General features: G+C 33.5%; 2 protein-coding genes across 2 annotated transcripts; both read left to right on the top strand.

Annotated features, from left to right (window-relative positions):
* Nucleotides 1-618: 618 nt before the first annotated feature.
* Nucleotides 619-1560, top strand: LOC141519631 (olfactory receptor 4P4-like). The gene has a single exon (XM_074231814.1). It carries the CDS (start codon nt 619-621, stop codon nt 1558-1560), a length of 942 nt encoding a protein of 313 aa, XP_074087915.1.
* A 19802-nt stretch (nt 1561-21362) lies between these two features.
* On the top strand, nt 21363-22304 carry LOC141519632 (olfactory receptor 4P4-like). The gene has a single exon (XM_074231815.1). It carries the CDS (start codon nt 21363-21365, stop codon nt 22302-22304), a length of 942 nt encoding a protein of 313 aa, XP_074087916.1.
* The last annotated feature ends 471 nt before the right edge of the window (nt 22305-22775 follow it).

Consider the following 22775-nt stretch of genomic DNA (forward strand, 5'->3'; position numbering starts at 1 on the left):
TATTGTCCCTTCCATTAATATTTGATTTCTAAAAGGCAATTTAAAATCATAGGATTTCTTTCATCATATTAACATTTAGTCGTTTATTATTTCATTTCCCCTAAATATTGCCATATTTTTCATACTTCTATTTGATAATTAGGACAAATATGATTTATATTACCTCATTTTTACTTTATTGAATCAATGTAGTAACTTAAATTTTGTCCTGATAATGTCTATATAGGTAAACAATTTCACTATTAACATCCAAATGAAGAAAAAAAAATATATATATAATATATATATATATATATATATACATAAATATATGTGTGTGTCATTTTTTGAAACTATAAGCATTATGGGATTTTAGTAACATAAGCAAGAATACTATTTAGATATTTAATTTTTAAAGAACTCCTAAATCCCCATTCAATATAGTTAATTCCTAAATCCTTATTTGATTTTTTCCCAAATTTGAGGTATATAATGATCTAAGCTAATAATGCATGGTATAATTGAGTACTATGGGTATAACCTTGATATCTATCTTGATATTAGTAATAATTTATTTTATTCTATGTTATTTCAGATGAATTAGAATTTTATTGAATATTTTTAATCTATTTGAATTACATGGAATCTCGGAGCAATGTCACAGAATTTGTTCTCTTGGGATTTTCCATAAACCAGGACCTCAAAATAATATGCTTTACAATCTTCTGGGTCTTCTATTTTGCAATTTTCCTGGGGAACTTCACCATTATTATCACCATCACATGTAGTCATCTGAACCAACAGCCCATGTACTATTTTTTGTGGCACTTGTCCTTGATGGATTTGGCATATACATCCACTGTCATCCCTCGACTCATCAGAGACATAATTGCTAAGGAAAAAATCATATCCTTTAACTGTTGTATGACTCAGCTCTTTGCTGTTCACTTCCTGGCTGTTGTTGAGATATGCATTTTGGTGTCCATGGCCTTTGATCGCTATGTTGCCATTTGTAAACCCTTACACTATATGATCATAGTGAATCGACAGAGATGTAACACAATGATCTTCATGTCTTGGGTGCTGGCCTTCTTTCATGGCATTACTCAGATGCTCATGGTTGTTAGGTTACCATTTTGTGGTCCTAACAAAATAGATCACTATATGTGTGATGCCAAACCCCTCTTAAACCTTGTCTGTGCAGACACACATATTGCTGGTATCTTAATCATCGCTAATTCTGGAATGATTGTGTTAACTACGTTTCTTGTTTTAGTGGCATCCTATGTTGTCATATTATACAATCTTAGAAATCACTCATCAGAAGGTCGTCGCAAAGCCCTCTCCACGTGTGGTTCCCATATCACGGTAGTTATTCTGTTTTTTGTGCCCTGTATTTCCACCTATATTCGACCTCCCAGTGCCAATAAAAATGACAAAGAGTTTTCCATGTTTTATACTATCATTGGACCAGTACTGAACCCCCTCATCTATACTCTGAGAAATTCAGAGATGAAAAATGCCATGCAGAAGGTATGGTCAAAAAATGTCATGATATTTAATAAAAAAGATGGGTTTTAATTTTATTGTTTTTCCCTCTTTATGACTTGGTGATGAAATGATTATTGTGTCACCAAATATATATATTGTGTGAATTCGATTATAAAATCAAGTCTTAGGTAAAAACCAGAGAGATACATTCTTATCAAAACTTTATACATTTTGGGTATTTGGCTCCTGCCAGGTTTGATATAATTTAGTCACTTCACAAATGGTATATCATGGAAGGGATGAGCAGAAAGAACGATCTACCAGTTTTTCTTTTCTCACATGGGTCAACATTCTTAACTTAAGATTGCTTTCCTCTTCTAAAACTGGAATACCAATGACCCCTGAAAAGGTCAGGCTCTCTCTCAAATGTGAAGTAACCAATGTTTTTTCTTTAATAGTTAAATACTTCAGTCTATTTTGATCAAGCACATATGCTATGTCAGACACTGTAAAAACATGTGGGGTACAATAAAATTAAAAAAATAAAGAAGGCCTTTGTCTTCAAGGAACTTCTATTCCAGTAATGAATGGCAACATAATAAAATGTGTTTTAAATTTGGAAAGAAACAGGACACGGGATAGCTATTCCTATCTAGACAGATATCATAAGAAAAGCAATCCAGGCAGTAAAAGAGCCTAATATGAAGTAATGGAATAGAAATGGCTAGACTGAAGAGTTGCACTAATGTCTTTTTGAAATAACAATGAGATTTTAAGAGGATAGTAATATATAGGCCAGTATGTCTCTTCCAGGATGAGAAACCAAAGAATGGTGGTGAAACAAAGAAACTTGATAAGATAGGAAGATTTAGGAGAGAAATTACAATTTCTAATATTCCATTCCTTGCTTTCTGTACATGCTTTCAAATAAAATAAATAAATTCAAGAACTAATTTTCTGTGTCCTTATATTTTTTAGTCATAGTTTAATGCAGATTTACATTTTGAAAATAAATTCTCTTTTGTAAAAACTGTAAATATATATATATATATATATATATATATATATATATATATATCATTACAACTTAGGGAGATCTAATTTTCACTTTAAAATGAATGATCAAATTCAACAAGATTGTGTAAAGGATCTAGGATTTGTAAGGCTGGATTTGGAATCAGAAACACCCGAGTACAAAAGCTTCCAAAGATACTTATTATTTATATGGTATGAATAGTAACTTAATGAATTTTAATTCTTCATCACTGTTATTGTCATCATCATCATCATCATCTTCATCATCAATCATTTCCTGAGAAACTCAAATATCAAGGCATTCAAAGTGAGAGTGTAAGGAAATTAATTTATCTAATGAAGTTCTAATTGGTGTTATAAATACTTGTCCTATAAAAATGCACACATATAACCCACCTCCCCACCCCATACACACACACACACACACACACACACACACACACACACACACAGACACACACACACACACCCCTGGCCACACATTCATACATGCACACACACAGACACACATTAAATATATACATATATATGTATATATATGATTATATGCATATATATCATTTAGGTAAAATCATTTGCTCTTCTCTTTAATGATTTCTCTATAATTTTCTATAATAAAAAAGAAGTAAAAAGGTGCATGGAGTAAATTAATATATGAATGGTCCCTAATACATTGTTGGTGTAGCTTTGAACTCATCCAACCTTTCTGGAGAGCAATTTGGAATTATGCCTAAAATGCTTCAGAAATATGCATACCCTTTGATCCAGACCTACTACTACTGCGTCTATACCGTGAAGAGATTATGAAAAAGAGTTAAAACATCACTTGTACAAAAAAACATAATAGTGGCCCTATGTATTGTGGCAAAATATTAGAAATTAAGTAAATGTCCATCAATTGGAAAATGGCTTAACAAACTGTGCTATATGTATGTCATCAACACTATTCCTCTTTAGAAGCCAGGAGGGTTGGGAATTCATGGAAGCCTGAAAATATTTGCATGAACTGAGACTGAGTGAGATGATCAGAACCAGAATAACATTATACACCTTAACAGCAATATGGGGGTGATGATCAACCTTGATGGACTTACTCATTCCATCAGTGAAACAATCAGGGACAATTTTGGGCTATCTGAGGTGGAGAATACCATCTGTATTCAGGGAAAGAATTATTGAGTTTGAACAATGTCCAAAGACTATTACCTTTAATCTGGGAAAAAACATAATGATGTTATGTAATTCTTTTATCTCTTATACTTTATTTTTCTTCCTTAAGGATATGATTTTTATCTCATTGCATTCAACTTCGATCAATTTCTACCATAGAAACAATGTAAAGACTTAGAGTCTGCTTTCTGGGGGTGGGGGAGGGAAGCAATACTAGGGGGGAAATTGAAAAATTAAAAATTAATAAAATCTTTCTAAAAACAAAAAATAATAAATAATAAGTAATGAATTCAAAAACTTTAAAAAAGTACCACTTTATTAAAATGTAAACTTAGCTCTTTTTCTTGATGTTTGCAATCTGAAAACAGGAACTTTATTTGAATTATTTACAATAGCAACCTTTAACATGATTCTCTTTTTTTTTTTAGTAAAGATTTTGTTTGAGTTTTTGAGGTTTACAATTTTTCCTCCAATCCTACTTCCCTCCCCCCCACCCCCCTCCACGGAAAGCAATCTGTCAGTCTTTACTTTGTTTCCATTTTGTACATTGATCCAAATTGAGTGTGATGAGAGAGAAATCATATCTTTAAGGATGAAAGAAAAAGTCCTAGACATAACAAGATGAGAAAATAAGATATCTGTTTTATTTACTAAATTAAAGGCAATAGTCCTTAAGCTTTGTTCCAACTCCATGGCTCTTTTTCTGGATTCAGATGGTATTCTTCATTGCAGACAGCCCAAAATTGTCCCTGATTGTTGCACTGATGGAATGAGTGAGTCCATCAAGTTTGAGCATCACCCAAGTGTTGCTGTCAGGGTGTACAGTGTTTTTCTGGTTCTGCTCATTTCACTCAGCATCAACTCCTGCAAATCCCTCCAGGCTTCCCTGAATTCGCATCCCTCCTGGTTTCTAATAGAAAAATAGTGTTCCATGACATACATATACCACAGTTTACTAACCATTCCCCAATTGAAGGACATTTACTTGATTTCCAGTTCTTTGCCATCACAAACAAGGATGCTATGAATATTTTTGTACAAGTGATGTTTTTATCCTTTTTCATCATCTCTTTGGCATATAGACTCAGTTGTGGTATTGCTGGATCAAAGGGCATGCTTATTTTGGTTGCCCTTTGGGCATAGTTCCAAATTTCTCTCCAGAAAGGTAGGATGAGTTCACAGCTCCAACAACAGTGCAATAATGTCCCAGATTTCCCACAATCCTTCCAACAATGATTAAAACTGTTTCTGGTCATATTTGCCAGTCTAAGAGGTGTGAGTTGGTACCTGAGAGAAGCTTTAATTTGCATTTCTCTAATAAGTGATGATTTAGAGGAATTTTTCATATGTCTGTGGATTGCTTTCATCTCCTAATCTATAAATTGCCTTTGCATATCCTTTGACCATTTGTCAAGTGGGGAATTGCATTTTGTTTTAAAAATATGATTCAGTTCTCTGTATATTTTGGAAATGAGTCCTTTGTCAGAATCATTGGTTGTAAAGAATGTGTCCCAATTTACTACATTTCTTTTGATCTTGGTTACAGAAGTTTTATCTGTGCCAAAGCTTTTTAACTTAATGTAATTGAAATCATCTAATTTGTTTTTGGTGATGTTCTTGATCTCTTCCTTAGTCATAAACTCCTCCCCTTTCCATAGATCTGACATGGAAACTCGTCCTTTATCTTCTAATTTGCTTATAGTTTTTTTAATGTCTAAATCCAGTTACCAATTGCATCTTATCTTGGTAAAGGGTGTGAGGTGTTGATCTAATCTAAGTTTCTTCCATACTATCTTCTAATTTTCCCAGCAGTTTTTATCAATGAGAGTGTTTTTATCCCAATAGCTGGACTCTTTGCATTTATCAAACAGCAGATTACTATAATCATTTCCTGTTAATCTGCCTTATCTATTCCACTGATCCACCACTCTATTTCTTAGCCAATACCAAATAGTTTTGATGACTGATGCTTTAAAATATAATTTTAAATCAGGTAGAGCTAAGACCCCTTCTTTTGCACATTTTTTCATTACATTCCTGGAAATTCTTGAGTTTTAATTGTTCCATATGAATTTACTTACAACATTTTCTAACTCATTAAAGTAGTTTTTTTTTTTGGAATTTTGATTGGTAGGGTAATAAACAGGTAGTTTAGTTTTGATAGAATTGTCATTTTTATTATATTGGCTCTACCTATCCATGAGTAGTTGATATTTGCCCAGTTATGTCAATATGATTTGATTTGTGTGAGAAGTGTTCTATAATTATTTTCAAAAAGTATCTGAGTCTGCCTTGGCAAATAGAATACCAGATATTGTATATTGTCTGACGTTACTTTGAAGGGGCTTTCTCTTTTTCACTCTTCCTGCTGTATCTTTCTAGACATACATAGAAAAGTTGAGGATTTAGGAAGGTTTATTTTATGGCCTGCTAGTTTGCTAAAATTGCTAATTGTTTGCAGCAGTTTTTTGGATGACTTGGGATTCCCTAGGTATACCATCATGTCATTTGCAAAGAGTGAGAGTTTTGTCTCTTCCTTCCCAAATCTAATTCCTTCAATTTCCTTTTATTCTCTAATTGCTGAAGCTAACATTTCTAATATGATATTGAATAGTAGTGGTGATAATGGGCACCATTGTTTCACCCCTGATCTTATTGGGAATGCCTTGAGCCTCTCCCTATTAAATATAATGCTTGTTGATGGTTTCAGACAGATACTGGTAAATATTCTAAGGAACAGTCCATTTATTCCTACACACTCTCTCTAGTGTTTTTAATAGGAATGGGTGCTGTATTTTTCAACATAACTGTTGATATGATGATGTAATTTCTGATAGGTTTGTTGTTGATATAATTGAGTATAATAACAGTTTTCCTAATATTGAACCATCCCTGCATTCCTGGGATAAATCCTACAAGATCATATTGTATTATCCCAGTGATAACTTGTTGTAATTGTTTTGCTAAGATTTTATTTAAGATTTTTGCATCTATATTCATTATGGAAATAGTTCTATAGTTTTCTTTCTCTGTTTTAACTCTTCCTGATTTAGGTATCAGCACCATATTGGTTTCATGGAAAGAGTTAGGCGGAGTTCCATCTTTCCCTATTTTCTAAAGAGTTTATGTAGAATTGCAACCAATTCTTCCTTAAATGTTTGTTAGAATTCACTTGTGAATCCACCAGGCTCTGGAAATTTTTCTTAGGGAGTCCAATAATTGTCTGTTGAATTTATTTTTCTGAGAAAGGTTTGCTTACATATTTAATTTACTCTGCATTTAACCTAGGCAACTTATATTTTTGCAAGTATTCATCCATTTCACTTTGATTATCAAATTTATTGCCATAGAGCTGGGCAAAGTAATTTCAAATTCTTAAGTTCAATTCCTCCTCATTCATGGTAAGTTCACCTTTTTTCAGTTATGAGACTAGTAATTTGGTTTTCTTCTTTCATTTTTTTTTAATCAAATTGCCCAGTTGTTTATCAACTTTATTGGTTTTTTTCATAAAACCAACTTTTGGTTTTACTTATCAATTCAATAATTTATTTTGCTTTCAATTTTATTAATTTCTGCTTTCATTTTTATAATTTTTAATTTGGTATTTAATTGGGGATTTTTAATATGTTCTTTCTATAAGTTTTTATTTCCATGTTTATTTCATTGCTTTCCTCTTTCTCTCATTTATCCATGTAAGCATTTGAAGACATAATATATCCCTGAGATCTGCTTTGAGTGAATCCCATAGGTTTATGGTATGTTGTTTCCTTATTGTCATTATCCAGGATAAAATGATTAATTCTTTCTATAATTTGTTTTTGGTCCACTCATTCTTTAAAATGAGGTTATTCAGTTTCCAATTGGTTCTGGGTCTATATCTCCTTGGCCCAATGTTGCATATTACTTTCATTTTATTTTGATCTGAAAAAGATGAATTCACTATTTCTGCCTTTCTGCAGTTGATCATTAGGTTTTTATGTCCTAGTACATGGTCAATTTTTGTACAAGGCCGTGCCCTGCAGAGAAAAAGCTATATTCCTTTCTATTCCCCATGTAATTTCCTCCATAAGTCTACCACATCTAGTTTTTCTAACAATCTATTTACCTCCTTAACTTCTTCTTCTTTGTTTTATGATTTGATTTATCTAGATCTGAGAGTGGAAGATTGAGGTCTCCAACTAGTAGAGTTTTCCTTTCTATATGTTCCTGTAGTTCTTTCAGATTCTCCTCTAAGAATTTAGATGCTATCCCATTGTGTGCATGCATATTCAGTATTGAAATAACTTTAGGCTCTATGGTAACCTTTTAGGAGGATATAGTTTCCATCCTTATCTCTTTTTAATGCTATTTTTGCAGCTGCTTTGTCTCAGATAAGGATTGCTACCACTACTTTTTTCACTTCAGCTAAAGCAAAATATATTTTGCTCCAATCTTTTACCTTTACTCTACATGTATCATTCTGCTTCAAATGAGTTTCTTGTAATCAGCATCTTGTAGGATTCTGGTTTTTAATCCACTCTGCTATTCACTTATGTTTTAAGGGACAATTCATCCCATTCACATCCAAAGTTATGATTACTAGTTGTTAATTGTGCTCCATGCTATCTTCTCTCTGTTTGTATTTTCGCTTTCCCCCCTTTATCCGTATTCCCTAGTATTTTGTTTCTGAATATCACCCCTTCAATGTGTTTGCCCTCCTATATGGACCCTCCCCGTCTTTCCACATTTTGTTTTTTTTCTTTTCCATTTTCCCTTTTGCCTTTTCCCTTTTCCCTTTTCCCTTCCTTTTGTTAGTTTCCCCTTTCCCCCCTCCCCCTCCCTTTCTCCATTCATCCCCTTCCCTTTTCCACTTTTCATGCTTGAAAGGTTAGATTTTTTTTAAGTTAACTGAGCACGTGTGTAAATTGACTTTAAGCCAAGTCTGATGAGAAGATTTAGGTGTTACTCATCTGCTCCCTTCATTCCCTCTATTATCATTGTGTTTTGTACCTCTTAGCATAAGGAGATTTATCCCATTCAATTCCCTCCCTCCTCCTGTCTCCTTCCTGTCCCCCTTTTTTAAGGATGTAGTATTTTTAAAATCATTCTATCTGTTTAATAGAAAATTCAGAGCTACTGTTGCTTCTAGCTGAGTTCATGCTATCTAATACAGGCAAAACTCTTGAGAGTTATTAGAGTCTTTCTCCCAAGGGGGGTTAAAGCCAGTTACATCTCATTGGATATTATTCTCATGGATAGGTCAGCAATATCCTTCACTTCTAGCTAGATATATTCTCTATTTTAGAGTTACAATTTTCAAGATTTATGAGAACCTTTTCCCACATGCTGGGATATAGCGAGTTTTAACTTATTAGATAACAATTTTTTCCTTTACTGTACCTTTCTTTTCTTTACCTTTTCTTGTGTCTTTTGAACCTCCTGTTGATGTCCAGATTTTGTATTTAGCTCTGGTCTTTTCATCAGGACTTTTTGGAATTCTTCCATTTCGTTAAATGTCCTTCTTTTTCCCTGGAAGAGAAGGCTTGTGTGATAGTGGATTCTCGGTTGCATTCCAAGCTCTCTTGCTCTTCAAAATATCTCGTTCCAGGCCCTCAATCCCTTAATGTTCATGCAGCCAGGTCCTGCGTAATCCTTACTGTGGCTCCTCAATATCTAAATCGTTTCTTTCTGGCTACTTGCAGGAGTTTCTCTTTCATCTGATCTTTCTGGAATTTGGTCACAACATTCCTTGTTGTTTTCATTTTAGGTTCTTTTTCTGGAGGGGATCGATGTATTCTTTCAGTAACTACATTCCCCTCTGGATCCATGATATCAGGGCTATTTTCCATCACTGGATCCTGTAATATTAAGTCATGGATTTTTTTTCTCTTCAGTGTTTTCAGGAATTCCAAAAATTCTCAGGTTGCCCCTCCTCGACCTATTCTTGAGGTCAGTGGTTTTGCTGATGAGGTATTTTACAATTTCTTCTATTTTCTTCTATTTTTTTGTTTTGTTTGACAGGTTCTTGCTCTCTCAGGAGATCCTTACTTTCTGCTGACTTCATTGTTTTGTTAGGGAGGTTTCTTCATTAACCTTTTCCAAGTCCTTTTCCAATTGGTTAATTCTACATTTAAAAGAGCTTTCCATTTGCCAATTTGAGGATCTGAGAGATTTATTCTCATTTTGTATATGTCCAATTGTATTTTCTAAGAATTTGTTCCCTTGTTTCAAGGTATTAATTGTCTTTCCCAGATTTTCCAGTTGATTTTTAATCTCCTTCCTTATTTCTTCATGGAACTCTTTCTGTGCTAGTGACCAGAACATAGTCTCCTCAGAGGTTCTAGGTCTCTCTGAGATAGGGTCTTCTCCTTCCAAGAATTTTTCTATGGATTCACCTTTCTGCTGACCCTTCTTCATTTTGCTAAGACCTTGAGTTGGGGAGGGGCTTGTTCACTTGTTCAGAAGGGTTTGGTGTTGGGATTCCTATAGTGCAGTTTCCTACTGACTGGCCAGTAGGAGGTGCTGGATGCTTTATCTGCAGTGTCTGTGGCCTTGTTTGAGGTCTTCTCCCTTAGCTTGAAGGGAGCAATTGAAGCTATTTAAAACTTTGGCCTTCAATCAGTGGTGGACTTTACAATGGGGTGAGGTCATTCATCTCCCTATTGTCAGCTGGGCTAGTTCTTCTGCTGTCCTGAGGCAGAAGTAGTCTGTGATTGTGTTTGTTTTGTGATAGGACTCAGCCTTATCACAAAGGAGGCATGGACTCAGATTTCCTCAGACCAGAGGAGCCCAGGGATGATGTCCACAGTTCTCCTGCACTAGAACTCTCCCTCTAGCCCTGTCTGCAAGCTCCAGGGGGTCAGTGCCAACTCCAATGCCTCTGCTCTCTAGTTGACTCAAGCCCCCTCAGTCTAGACCCACTGCTGATCCAGCAGGTCTGTCTCTCTCTCAGGCCCTCAAGCTGCTGGGCTCCATTTCAGCAGGTAATCTGGATGATCTGGGAACTGATCTGCCCTCTGTGCTAGGACTTGCCCTCCTGGAATCACCCAAGGCAAATCCTAAGGTAGATGTTCTTTCTCCTGGCTTTTCTTTCTGGGTATTGTGGGTTGTATTTCTTTTAAGAGGTTTGTTTCATGTGATAGATGAGGAAAAATTAGGATGCTTAAGAACTGTGCCTGTCTTCTCTCAGCCATCTTGGCAGGAAGTCAAAACATGATTCTTGATACATTTTAAGAGTTCAAATGCTTTTTTAAATATTAGCCAATTCATTTAAAAATTAGTTTGCACTTTTCTTTCAGAATATTCTTTATTTCCACATGTAAATTTATAAGAAACAAGATACTTTGAAAATAATTGATATTACATTCATAATATTCTACTAGATAATGCACAAGATGTAATTTTAAAAACGTCATTTACTGAAGACCTACTATAGGCAAATATTAAACTTTCAAGGGGAACCACAAAAATGCTCTAAAGATTATTCCCGTTGAAAAATACATGCCACCAAAATTAGAAGGAATGTAGAACAACTCTTTTTTTTCCAGCCAGTGCAACTGAAAATACATAATTTCTCAAAAATATAAAGAATATATTTTTATGCAAGAATACAAGTCTATTCCCAATTGATTAATAATTAGGTCAAATGATATAAACAAGAAGTTTAAAATGAAAAAAATAAAACTATCAATAGTCATATGAAAAAGTATTCTAATTCACTAATACTTATAGAAATTCAAATTTAAAAAACTCTATGGTACCACCTCATACCTATCATATTATCTATTGTGGGAAAACTGGGACTCTAATGCATTGTATACTTAATGGTTTTGTAACTGCATACCATTTGATACAGAAATATAACTACTAGATCTACATCCTAAAGAGAAAACAAAAAAGAATGAAATGACCCATTTATTCAAAACCATTTATTAGCAATTTTTTTTAATTGAAAAGGAATTATAAATTGAGGGAATGCTCATCTACTGGTTAATGGCTGAACAAATTGTGTTCAATGCATGGAATGAAAGGCTTTTTTCTATAAGAAATGATGAGCAGGAAGATTTCAGAAATCTTAGAAAGTCTCATATGAACTGGTGCTGAGTAAAATGAGCAGAACTAGGAAAACATTATGCATATTAATATCTCACATGGTGTTATGATCAACTATCATAGACAGTTCTTTTCAGCAATAGTGTTCAAAGGAAATTCTGAAAAAGACTAAGGATGGACAATGCCAATCCCATCCAGAGAAAGATCTTCAGATAGGTCCATAAAATTGTTAGTTCTTACTTTTACTTTTTCATAATTTTCCCCTTCTGTTTTATTTATTCTTTCTCAACATTACTAAAATGGATACATAATTGAAATTATTGTACATAGATATTTATACATATATGTGTGTGTATATATATATATACTACATCAGATTGGCTTGCTGTCTTGGAGAGAGTGGAGATGAGGAATAGAGGGAGAAAACTTGGAAATCAAATACTTACAAAAATGAATGTTGAAAATGATCTTTACTTATAATTAGAGTAATTAAAATATTATTATTTAATTGATTTTTCCTTGTGAGCTTTCAGATGACCGGAGTAAATATGACAATTGCCTTTTCAGCAAATAGCATGTACAAAATCAATTAAATATTTTCTTTTTGTTTACTCCAGTTTCTTTTCTTTTTTATCTCTGCAGATTTCAGAAGCCAGAATCAGGAATAGTTGAAGGGAGAAAAAAATTAAGTTTTTTTGTGGAGAGAGAGGGAGAAAAATTTCTAAAGTTAAATGCATTTTGCAAAGGTTTAGGTAGTAGCTAATCTCTGTCATTCTCCCATTTTGGCGGGGCAACACTTTGAAATAATAGATGATTTATTTCATATATATTAATAAATATTTCAAATTTTTATTTTAATTTTTATTTTAAATATCTAAACAGCAAATATTAGTTTACTTAAATTGTATAAATGTAAATGCACTGGAGTCCCTAAACAGTGTTTGTAAAAGCTTCAAAGCCTCTTGAAATTACAGTTGGAAACTGTGACTTTAAGTTACAAATAACAACTTTGCAGAATATGATAATTTATTAGTTTTAATTTTATTTGTTTTTTGTCAGTGGGTTTAAGAGTGACTTGCTCAAGTTAATGCAGCTATAGAATTATTTAGCATCTGGACCTAGATTTGAACTCAGGTCCTCCTGACTCCACGGCCAATGCTCTATCTATTGCACAACTTAGTTGTCCTATGAATGTGATAATTTATTAATAAGTATATAAAACATGTTTTGATAGAACTAGAGAAATTAAGGCAATTTCTTATCTGGGGATTAAAGATGATATATAAACCAGAGGGAGGTACTTGAAGGAGAAGCATAATTTTAATAGATAGAAATAATTAGGGATGATAATCCAGGTTTTGGTAATGATATGAATGAATGTCGGGAGTTAAGGAATGATGGCTGTGAGCTTCTGTTTTGGTTACATCATAAATTATTTTATATTTTTTGTTAGTGGCACAGAATTCTATTAATTTTTAGTTGGAAAAGTTAGAATGGTGACAGATTGTTAAAACTCTTAAGTGAGAAATCACTTGAACTTTCTCAATAAGTAATCTGGGGTAACAGGAGAGTTTTGAGAGGAGGAATGATGTAGGAATTCTTTAATTGAATCCTACCACTCCCCTTTATATGATGATTAGATCTCTCAAGGAATGAAGTCAATGGGGTCAAGATATTCTCTGAGTCAACACTACTTAAATGATAACTTGTAAATATCCACTCTTTCATTCACTTGAAAACCAGCTGCCAAAACTAGCTGAATACAAATATATTTGGTAGAGGGAATGCAATTTTTTTTAAAATTGTGAAACACTATGCAATAAAATTCTATCATATCAATGATAAAAATGGATATGCATTTAGAATATAGTGATTGAGTAGCACCTTCAAAAAAAAGGTAACTCATAACTCTTGTATCATTTTAATTCATTTTCACAACATAACTGAATTTGACATTTGGAGAAGACCTTAACAGCTCTTGATCATATAAATGAAAAGCATCATACTAAATGAGCCTTGGAGCAGGATGCATCCTTTTTCACTCCATTTGTGAGTGGAAAATCTCGAAAGGATCCTCCATTCTCCCGAACTCAGGGAGGCATACCTTCATGAAATTGTTTCACAATACTAATGAACTTCTCCAGGAACTCACAACTGATGGTTTCAGAGGCCTTGGGTAGGTCTACATATGTATATATACACACCACTCTTCTATTCCTGACTTCATTAACAGGTATGGAACTTGTGGCTAATTTTTTTTATTTATATTTTGTTTTTTCAAATACATGCTATAAAATTTTCAATATTCTTCTAGATATATGTATGTTTTTAAGTTACAAAATTTCCTTCCACCTTTTCTTCCCATGCTCCTCCCTTCACTGGTGAGTAATATGGTAAACACACATTTGTGTTAAACATGTTTATGGATTAGTAATTTTTGGTATGAGGAATTAAGATTAAGGGAAAGAGATACATAAGAGATATATTTTTTGAAAATGAATGTAAGTGTTCATCAAATTCTGAAGGGTTTTTGTTTTTTTTTCCTTCCTCTGGATGGGGATAACATTGTCCATAGCTGATCTAAAGGGTTTCTCTAGCTCTCTGAACTGCAGAGAGGAGCTGCATCCATCAGGGTTGATCATCTCACAGTATTGTTGGTGAGGTGTACAGTGTTCTGGTTCTGCTACCTTTGCTCAACATCAGATCCTATAAGTGATTCCATTTTTTTTACAGTCTGACCATTTATGCTTCTTACAGAATTAGAAAATTCCACAATATTCAAATATCATAACTTATTTAACCACTCCCCAATTGATGGGCATCCCCTTAATTTTCACTTCTTTGCTACTGCGAAAAGCACGGATAAGAATATTTTAGAACATTTAGGATGTTTACCAATTTTTATGATTTTTTTCTGGTTATAGGCCTGGAAGTGGAATTTCTGGATCAAAGGATATTAGTAGTTTTATTGCTCTTTGACCATAGATGCATATTTCTCTCCACAATGGTTGAACCCATTCACAACTCCACCAGCAATGTATCAATGTGCCGATCCTCCCACAACCTCTCCAAGCCTGATCATTTTTCCTTTTTGTCAACTTAGTCAACCTGGTACTTGTGAGGTGATACCTCAGAGTTGTTCTAATTTGCATTTGTCTAATCAATAATGATATGGAGCATTTTTTCATATGATTATATATAGCTGTAATTTCTTCATTTGAAAACTGTCTATTCATATAGTTTGATGATTTATCAATTGGGGCATGATTTGCAAACTTAAAAATTTGATGCAATTCTCTATATATTTTGCAAATGAGGCCTTTATCAGAAGTCGTAATTCTGATGACTGTTTACCAGCTTTGTGTTTTCCTTCTTATTTTGGTAGCATTGATTCTATTAGTGCAAAACTTTTATATTTAATTTCATCAAAATCATTCATTTTGCTGTTTATATTGTGCTCCATTTCTTGTTTGACATGATGACTAATTCTTCAGTTTGAAAAGGTTGCAAGTGAAGTGCAAAGTAGAGGGGTGTTGTGCATGATCTTCTGTGTGCAGATGACTCTGTTCTCAATGCAGTCTCTGAAGCTGAGATGCATCAAAGAATGGATCATTTCTCTGATGCTTATGCTATTTTTGGTCTGACAATTGACACCAAGAAAATCCAGGTGCTCTATCAGTCAGCACCATATCATCCATAGGTGGACACATCGATTTCAGAAAATGGAGAAATTCTGAGTACTGTGAACAAGTTCATTTCCCTTAGCAGTGTCTTTCCAGGGATGCACACATGGACAATGAGGTTGACACTTGCATTGCCAGAACTAATTCAATATTTGGGAAGCTCTGAAAGAAAGTATGGGAGAGAAAAGGTATTAGACTGACTACCAAACTGAAGGTCTACAGAGCCGTTGTGTTGACCTCATTGCTATAAGCCTGTGAAACCTGGGGAGTCTACCAGAACCATATCAGGAAACTGAATCATTTCCATTCTAATTCTCAGGGAACTTCTGAAGATCATGTGGCAGGAGAAGGTATCAGACACTGAAGTCCTTTCTCGAGCTAAACTGTCTGGTATTCCAAAATTGCTACAGAGTGGACAGCTATGACATATGGGACAAATTGTTGGAACGCCAGATACAGGCTTGCCAAAATAACTATTTTATGGAGAACTCACACAGAGGAAGCACTGACAAGAAAGTCAGAAGAAGCAATACTGAGATACCCTTAAGGTCTCATTGAAAAACTTTAGAATTGATTGTACAGCCTGGCAAACACTGGCACAGGACTGCCAAGATTAATGTTCTATCATTGGTGAGGGAACACTATGAGGATGGCAGAATAGAGGCAATTCAAAGGAAAAATGACATATGTTAGTTTAGAGCACCCACCCCAGTTGTTTAAGTGGATGTCTGTACCCACCATGTCTGATCAGCCACGGGCATAGATAGGGATGTCATTTTGGCCTTGTAAGATAACTAAGGACAAGAACAAAACAACTTGATACATATTTGAAATATTTAGGAAAAAATATAAGAAAGGAAGACATGTTTCTTTTTTACACAATATATTATAATATTTATGAGTTTGAAACAGGCTTGAGAGAATTAATAGCTATGTGATATTCAGCAAATCATTGAATTTGGTGTTCTCAATTTCCTCATCTAGAAAGTATAAATCTCTCAGTTTTATAATGAAGTTAAAATGATATTTTTCAAAGAGTATATAAATGTTTGTGTTATAAACTTGATAGCAATAAAATTTGGAATATGGTCATCCAGAATATTCTTGAAAATGTTCAAGATCATGAATCTCTCTCTCTCTCTTTCTCTCTCTCTCTCTCTCTCTCTCTCTCTCTCTCTCTCTCTCTCTCTCTCTCTCTCTCTCTCTCTCTCTCCCTCTCTTTCTCCTGCCTTTAAGATTACTCTAATTTTTAGAATGTACAAGTCCACATTTGCTTCTTTGCATCTTTTACCTATTGGTTTTGTTTCTGTATTCTTGTGCCCAAAAAATTTCTTAAGTTATTTTTCATCAAACCACGGAGCTAAGACTTGAATACTGAGGTACTGAGGGCGCAATGAATTTAATCTCTCCCCATTCCTGTCAACTCTATCTCTACTGGAATAGTCTAAAATAATTATAGTTTACGAATGGCACATCAAAATGTTCAAAATTTTAGTTTGTGGCCCAGAAAAGTAAGAAGAGAGCTTTATTAAAACTATTCTTGTCTAACTATCCATCGTTTATCTTGTATTTATTAAACTGATATTTTTTGTATCTAAATGCTACTATTTATAATTATCCTTACTGAATTTCAACATACTCAGTGAAGCCCAATGTCCAAATTAAGCTGAACCATATAACAAAAAAATATATTTAAAAAATTTTTAAAACAAATCATTAAGCCAAATGCAACAAGACCCTATTTGATGTGAGGACTATTCTTCACCCTACTATCACACAACTTTTGGGGCTGTCATTGTTTGGTTCAAACGGAAACAAAATAGGTACTTCTAGTCTCTTCTCCCCAACAGTCTTCTTCAAGGATTGTTTGTATTTCTGCCAGGAGAAATGATACAGAACCTCTGAAGCAAGGAAAACTATTTGGTGACAGATACAAAGAGCACAATAGAAACAATTGAAATTTTTGCTAATTGAAATAAAATCAAAATCAGTAGATAAAGTAACATGTGATTCTTCAGAAAAGTGAATATGAGCCCTCGGTATTGATTTGATTGACTCAGATAAGAGGAAAAGAATCAATGAAATTACTGTGTGTCTTCTGTCTTCATTTTGTTATCTAACTAATAAGCTCTCGTGGTGATTTGAAGCTCCCAAACATTGTTCTAAAAATCTAAGTAGCAGTAGGACTTGGGATATCATAGCTATCAAATTAAATTGGGAGGGGCAGAACTGCATAAAAAAAAAATTTTCCTGATCCTTGGATATGAGCCAAAAAAGAAAAGCAGGGAAAATGACTTTCCCTTGCATCTGTTTCTCACTGTAAAATAAAGTAGACTGGCTTGTAATGCCTTTGGGATACTCTCCTTGGATTCCATATATACTTTTAAAATCAGGAAATGCTGGACAGTAGGTACATAGATGTTTCTCTCATGGGTGTTCAGAGCTTTGGGCACTTACTTTTCTGAACTCCTATCAGGGAGGAAAAAGGAATACTTCTTTATCAGATGTCCCTGTTCATATGTTCTATTCAATGAATACTGCCCTGAAGACTTCTTCCTCCTACAGTTGATTAAAGAACTTTGCAATGAAGGACAGATATATTCTATGTCTCCCTTTTTGAGACCCCACCGAAATACAGATCTATTAGGAGGGACTGGTGAGCCAGTAGAATTAAGTGTTCACTCATCTTTTTGTTTTTTTTAATGAGAGGACATCCTGAATGACTCAATCTTTTCATCTGGAGTAATGTGAGTTCTTAACCTTATACATATATGTTTCATTTCCTTCCATATTACATTGTTTGAAGCACTCTATATGAGGTTGCTTATCTTAGAATATATTTTGCAATTTTAAAAATACATTTATTGAACCTTCCTTTGATATGAACCTCAGTTGTGTGCATAGTGGAATTAGTCCAATCAAAGGATTAATTCTTTTCTGGATTCCTGACTATATGGCTTTCATACTTGTAGATTGTTAGGTCAATCAGGGATTTGTAAAAGCCTTATAATGAATGTGTGATTTTAGTTGGGATGTGATCAAAGATTATTCTCTAAGCTTGGCTTTAAATTAAGGGTATTGAATCATTTAAAATTTAAGAGTGGAAGGAGGGGGTTTTATCTAATTTTTATAACTGCTTTATCATATTCACAAGAATCATAATATTCTTCTCAGTAAGCATTTCATGTAACAATAATGTGACAAAAAATTATCAAGTGGCAAATACACAGTGAATGTAGCAGTGTACTTCAATCCAAGAAATTTAGAAAAAAAATAAATTTAATAGTAACACTGACAAATATTGTCTGCTTAAACCTAGTTCAATCCAATAAGCTCTGGTTGTCTTAGTCAGCTTAAGGATGCTGAATTTCAGACAATAAATTTCAGACAATAAACTTCAAACAAAACAACAGCAATGCACCAATAATAAAACACTATATCAAGAGTATTGAAAGAAAATATATCTCATTAATAACTAATTTTTAATTTGTTATCTATACTTTTCTTCCCATTTCTGTTAAAATATTTTTTTTAGAAATTTTCACTCAGTTTGTGAATGAAATAACTGAGCAATAAAGTTAAACCTAATCCCAAGAAGTTATCCTCATTAACTATAGTGGATGGTAATGCAAATAGATGTAAATTGTGAGGAAGTATCAAGATATATCAAAAATATGAAATAATTATAATAAGTTAAACTGAACTAAACTTTTAAAGTAAATTTTCCCCATTAACTCAACATCTTAATTATCTTTTCAAGAAATTATTGGGTTTTAGCTTTTTTTCTTCATGAGTGAGAAAATATATTTATCACACTGCTTAAGCCACCCTCCCTTACTTTTAAAAACAACTTTAATCTTATACTAAATGCAATAGTTGGAGTGGCCTTTTAAGAGAATTAACATAAACAGATGTATATTTATTTGTTTTCTGTCTATATTTCACTTTATCACTCCCTTTGCTGTTCCTTTTCCTAATTATCTCTTTTTTTCTTTTGCTGTCTTCCTCTGTCCCTGTCTCTGTCTCTTTTTCTTTTATTCCAGTGGTTCCCTCTTCCCTGTCTCTGCTGTTCTCTTTCTGTTTCCGTTTGTCTTTTCCTTCCATATCTGCCTCTCTATCTCTTTATCTCGCTTTTTTAGTTTCTTTTTATTTCTTTATCTGACTGTTTATTTCTGTCTCTACTACAAAATGGCAAGGAAGGTAAGCTTGGACTCAAAGCAATAGATTACACTTCTAGCTTTCTGTCTCATAGTTGTGGGAACTTAGATTACCCTTCACAGTTTACAGTCTTTTTTCTTTTCTGTAAAATGTGAGAATTTTAACAATATTTCCTTTAAGGGTGCTGCTGACCTTGACATTGAGTAGTTAGAATTTTAAATTTTCTAACCATTTGTTTCAAATACTTTGGCTGTGACCAAATAGAGGTATTAGGACATAATAGGAGCAGTGCACAACAGTGACGTAAACTACAAATCCCAATTCATATGGATAAAATGGCTTTGGTCACAGTAAACTCTACCTCCCGAAAAAGTTTCAGGTCTCTCTAGTCTTCTGCAATCTACAGTGCCTAAGAATGCAAATAATGACCACATAGATTGTGTTATTAGTCTCCGTGTTGTGGTTGTGCAGAACCATTATTGAATTGTGAAATTGTTTATGAAAAAGACCTTTGAAGATCTTTCTGCAAAAAATTAGATGAAAGTATAGGAAAATTTATGAAGAAAACAGGATAACAAGATATTGAAAGCTTTTCACTAGCGTGAAGTGATAGAGCATGAAATCAATGACTTGATTTGAAATTTAGCTAAGGAACAAGCAGAGAAAGAAGAGAAAGGAGGAAGAAAAATAGAAAAGGACTCAAAGGAAGATAGAGAGGAGGAGAAATCTTTACTTTAGAAGAATCCAAGTAAGATAAATATATACAGTACAAAGAAAAGAAGATTGACAACAAATAAAAAAATAACAGAAGGAGAGGGAAGGGACAGCATATCATTACATTCTATTCTAAAATACAGGTCTTTCCTTTCTGATTCTTGTGCTTCATTTGCCCCACAGCTTAAACATATCAATATCCTTTTCCAGTTATATTCTTTTATGACAAAGACCCTCACATTGTTTTCTCAGGCTCTTAAAATATTTTCTTCAATATGGTACTGATCCATTCAATTTCTGAGCACAACTTGATAAAACATTTGCATTTGTGTGCCCTGCTTTTTTTCTCTTCTTACCTGTGTTTATTTTTTAAAAATCTTTAAGGTACCTTTCATGAAACTTGAAATATTAATTGATTGTGAAAAGGAGGTAAACAAAGGAAAACGGTGAAATTCTTTATTTCTATACTCTTAAAAGTATTGTCCCTTCCATTAATATTTGATTTCTAAAAGGCAATTTAAAATCATTATAGGATTTCTTTCATCATATTAACATTTAGTAGTTTATTATTTCATTTCCCCTAAATATTGCCATATTTTGTCATACTTCTATTTGATAATTAGGACAAATATGATTTATATTACCTCATTTTTACATTATTGAATCAATGTAGTAACTTAAATTTTGTCCTGATAATGTCTATATAGGTAAACAATTTCACTATTAACATCCAAATGAAGAAATATATATATATATATATATATATATATATATATATATATATACATAAATATATGTGAGTGTCATTTTTTGAAAATATAAGCATTATGGGATTTTAGTAACATAAGCAAGAATACTATTTAGATATTTAATTTTTAAAGAACTCCTAAATCCCCATTCAATATAATTAATTCCTAAATCCTTATTTGATTTTTCCCAAATTTGAAGTATATAATGATCTAAGCTAATAATGCATGGTATAATTGAGTACTATGGGTATAACCTTGATATCTATCTTGATATTAGTAATAATTTATTTTATTCTATGCTATTTCAGATGAATTAGAATTTTATTGAATATTTTTAATCTATTTGAATTACATGGAATCTCGGAGCAATGTCACAGAATTTGTTCTCTTGGGATTTTCCATAAACCAGGACCTCAAAATAATATGCTTTACAATCTTCTGGTTCTTCTATTTTGGAATTTTCCTGGGGAACTTCACCATCATTATCACCATCACATGTAGCCATCTGAACCAACAGCCCATGTACTATTTTTTGTGGCACTTGTCCTTGATGGATTTGGCATATACATCCACTGTCATCCCTCGACTCATCAGAGACATAATTGCTAAGGAAAAAATCATATCCTTTAACTGTTGTATGACTCAGCTCTTTGCTGTTCACTTCCTGGCTGTTGTTGAGATATGCATTTTGGTGTCCATGGCCTTTGATCGCTATGTTGCCATTTGTAAACCCTTACACTATATGATCATAGTGAATCGACAGAGATGTAACACAATGATCTTCATGTCTTGGGTGCTGGCCTTCTTTCATGGCATTACTCAGATGCTCATGGTTGTTAGGTTACCATTTTGTGGTCCTAACAAAATAGATCACTATATGTGTGATGCCAAACCCCTCTTAAACCTTGTCTGTGCAGACACACATATTGCTGGTATCTTAATCATCGCTAATTCTGGAATGATTGTGTTAACTACGTTTCTTGTTTTAGTGGCATCCTATGTCGTCATATTATACAATCTTAGAAATCACTCATCAGAAGGTCGTCGCAAAGCCCTCTCCACGTGTGGTTCCCATATCACGGTAGTTATTCTGTTTTTTGTGCCCTGTATTTCCACCTATATTCGACCTCCCAGTGCCAATAAAAATGACAAAGAGTTTTCCATGTTTTATACTGTCATTGGACCAGTACTGAACCCCCTCATCTATACTCTGAGAAATTCAGAGATGAAAAATGCCATGCAGAAGGTATGGTCAAAAAATGTCATGATATTTAATAAAAAACATGGGTTTTAATTTTATTGTTTTCCCTCTTTATGACTTGGTGATGAAATGATTATTGTGTCACCAAATATATATATTGTGTGAATTCTATTAAAAAATCAAGTCTTAGAGAAAAACCAGAGAGATACATTCTTATCAAAACTTTATACATTTTTGGTATTTGGCTCCTGCCAGGTTTGATATAATTTAGTCACTTCACAAATGGAATATCATGGAAGGGATGAGCAGAAAGAATGATCTACCAGTTTTTCTTTTCTCACATGGGTCAACATTCTTAAATTAAGATTGCTTTCCTCTTCTAAAACTGGAATACCAATGACCCCTGAAAAGGTCAGGCTCTGTCTCAAATGTGAAGTAACCAACGTTTTTTCTTTAATAGTTAAATACTTCAGTCTATTTTGATGAAGCACATATGCTGTGTCAGACATCGTGAAAACATGTAGGGTACAATAAAAGTAAAAAAAAAAGGCCTTTGTCTTCAAG

Source organism: Macrotis lagotis, chromosome 3, assembly GCF_037893015.1.
Source record: "Macrotis lagotis isolate mMagLag1 chromosome 3, bilby.v1.9.chrom.fasta, whole genome shotgun sequence".
Lineage (NCBI taxonomy): Eukaryota > Metazoa > Chordata > Mammalia > Peramelemorphia > Peramelidae > Macrotis > Macrotis lagotis.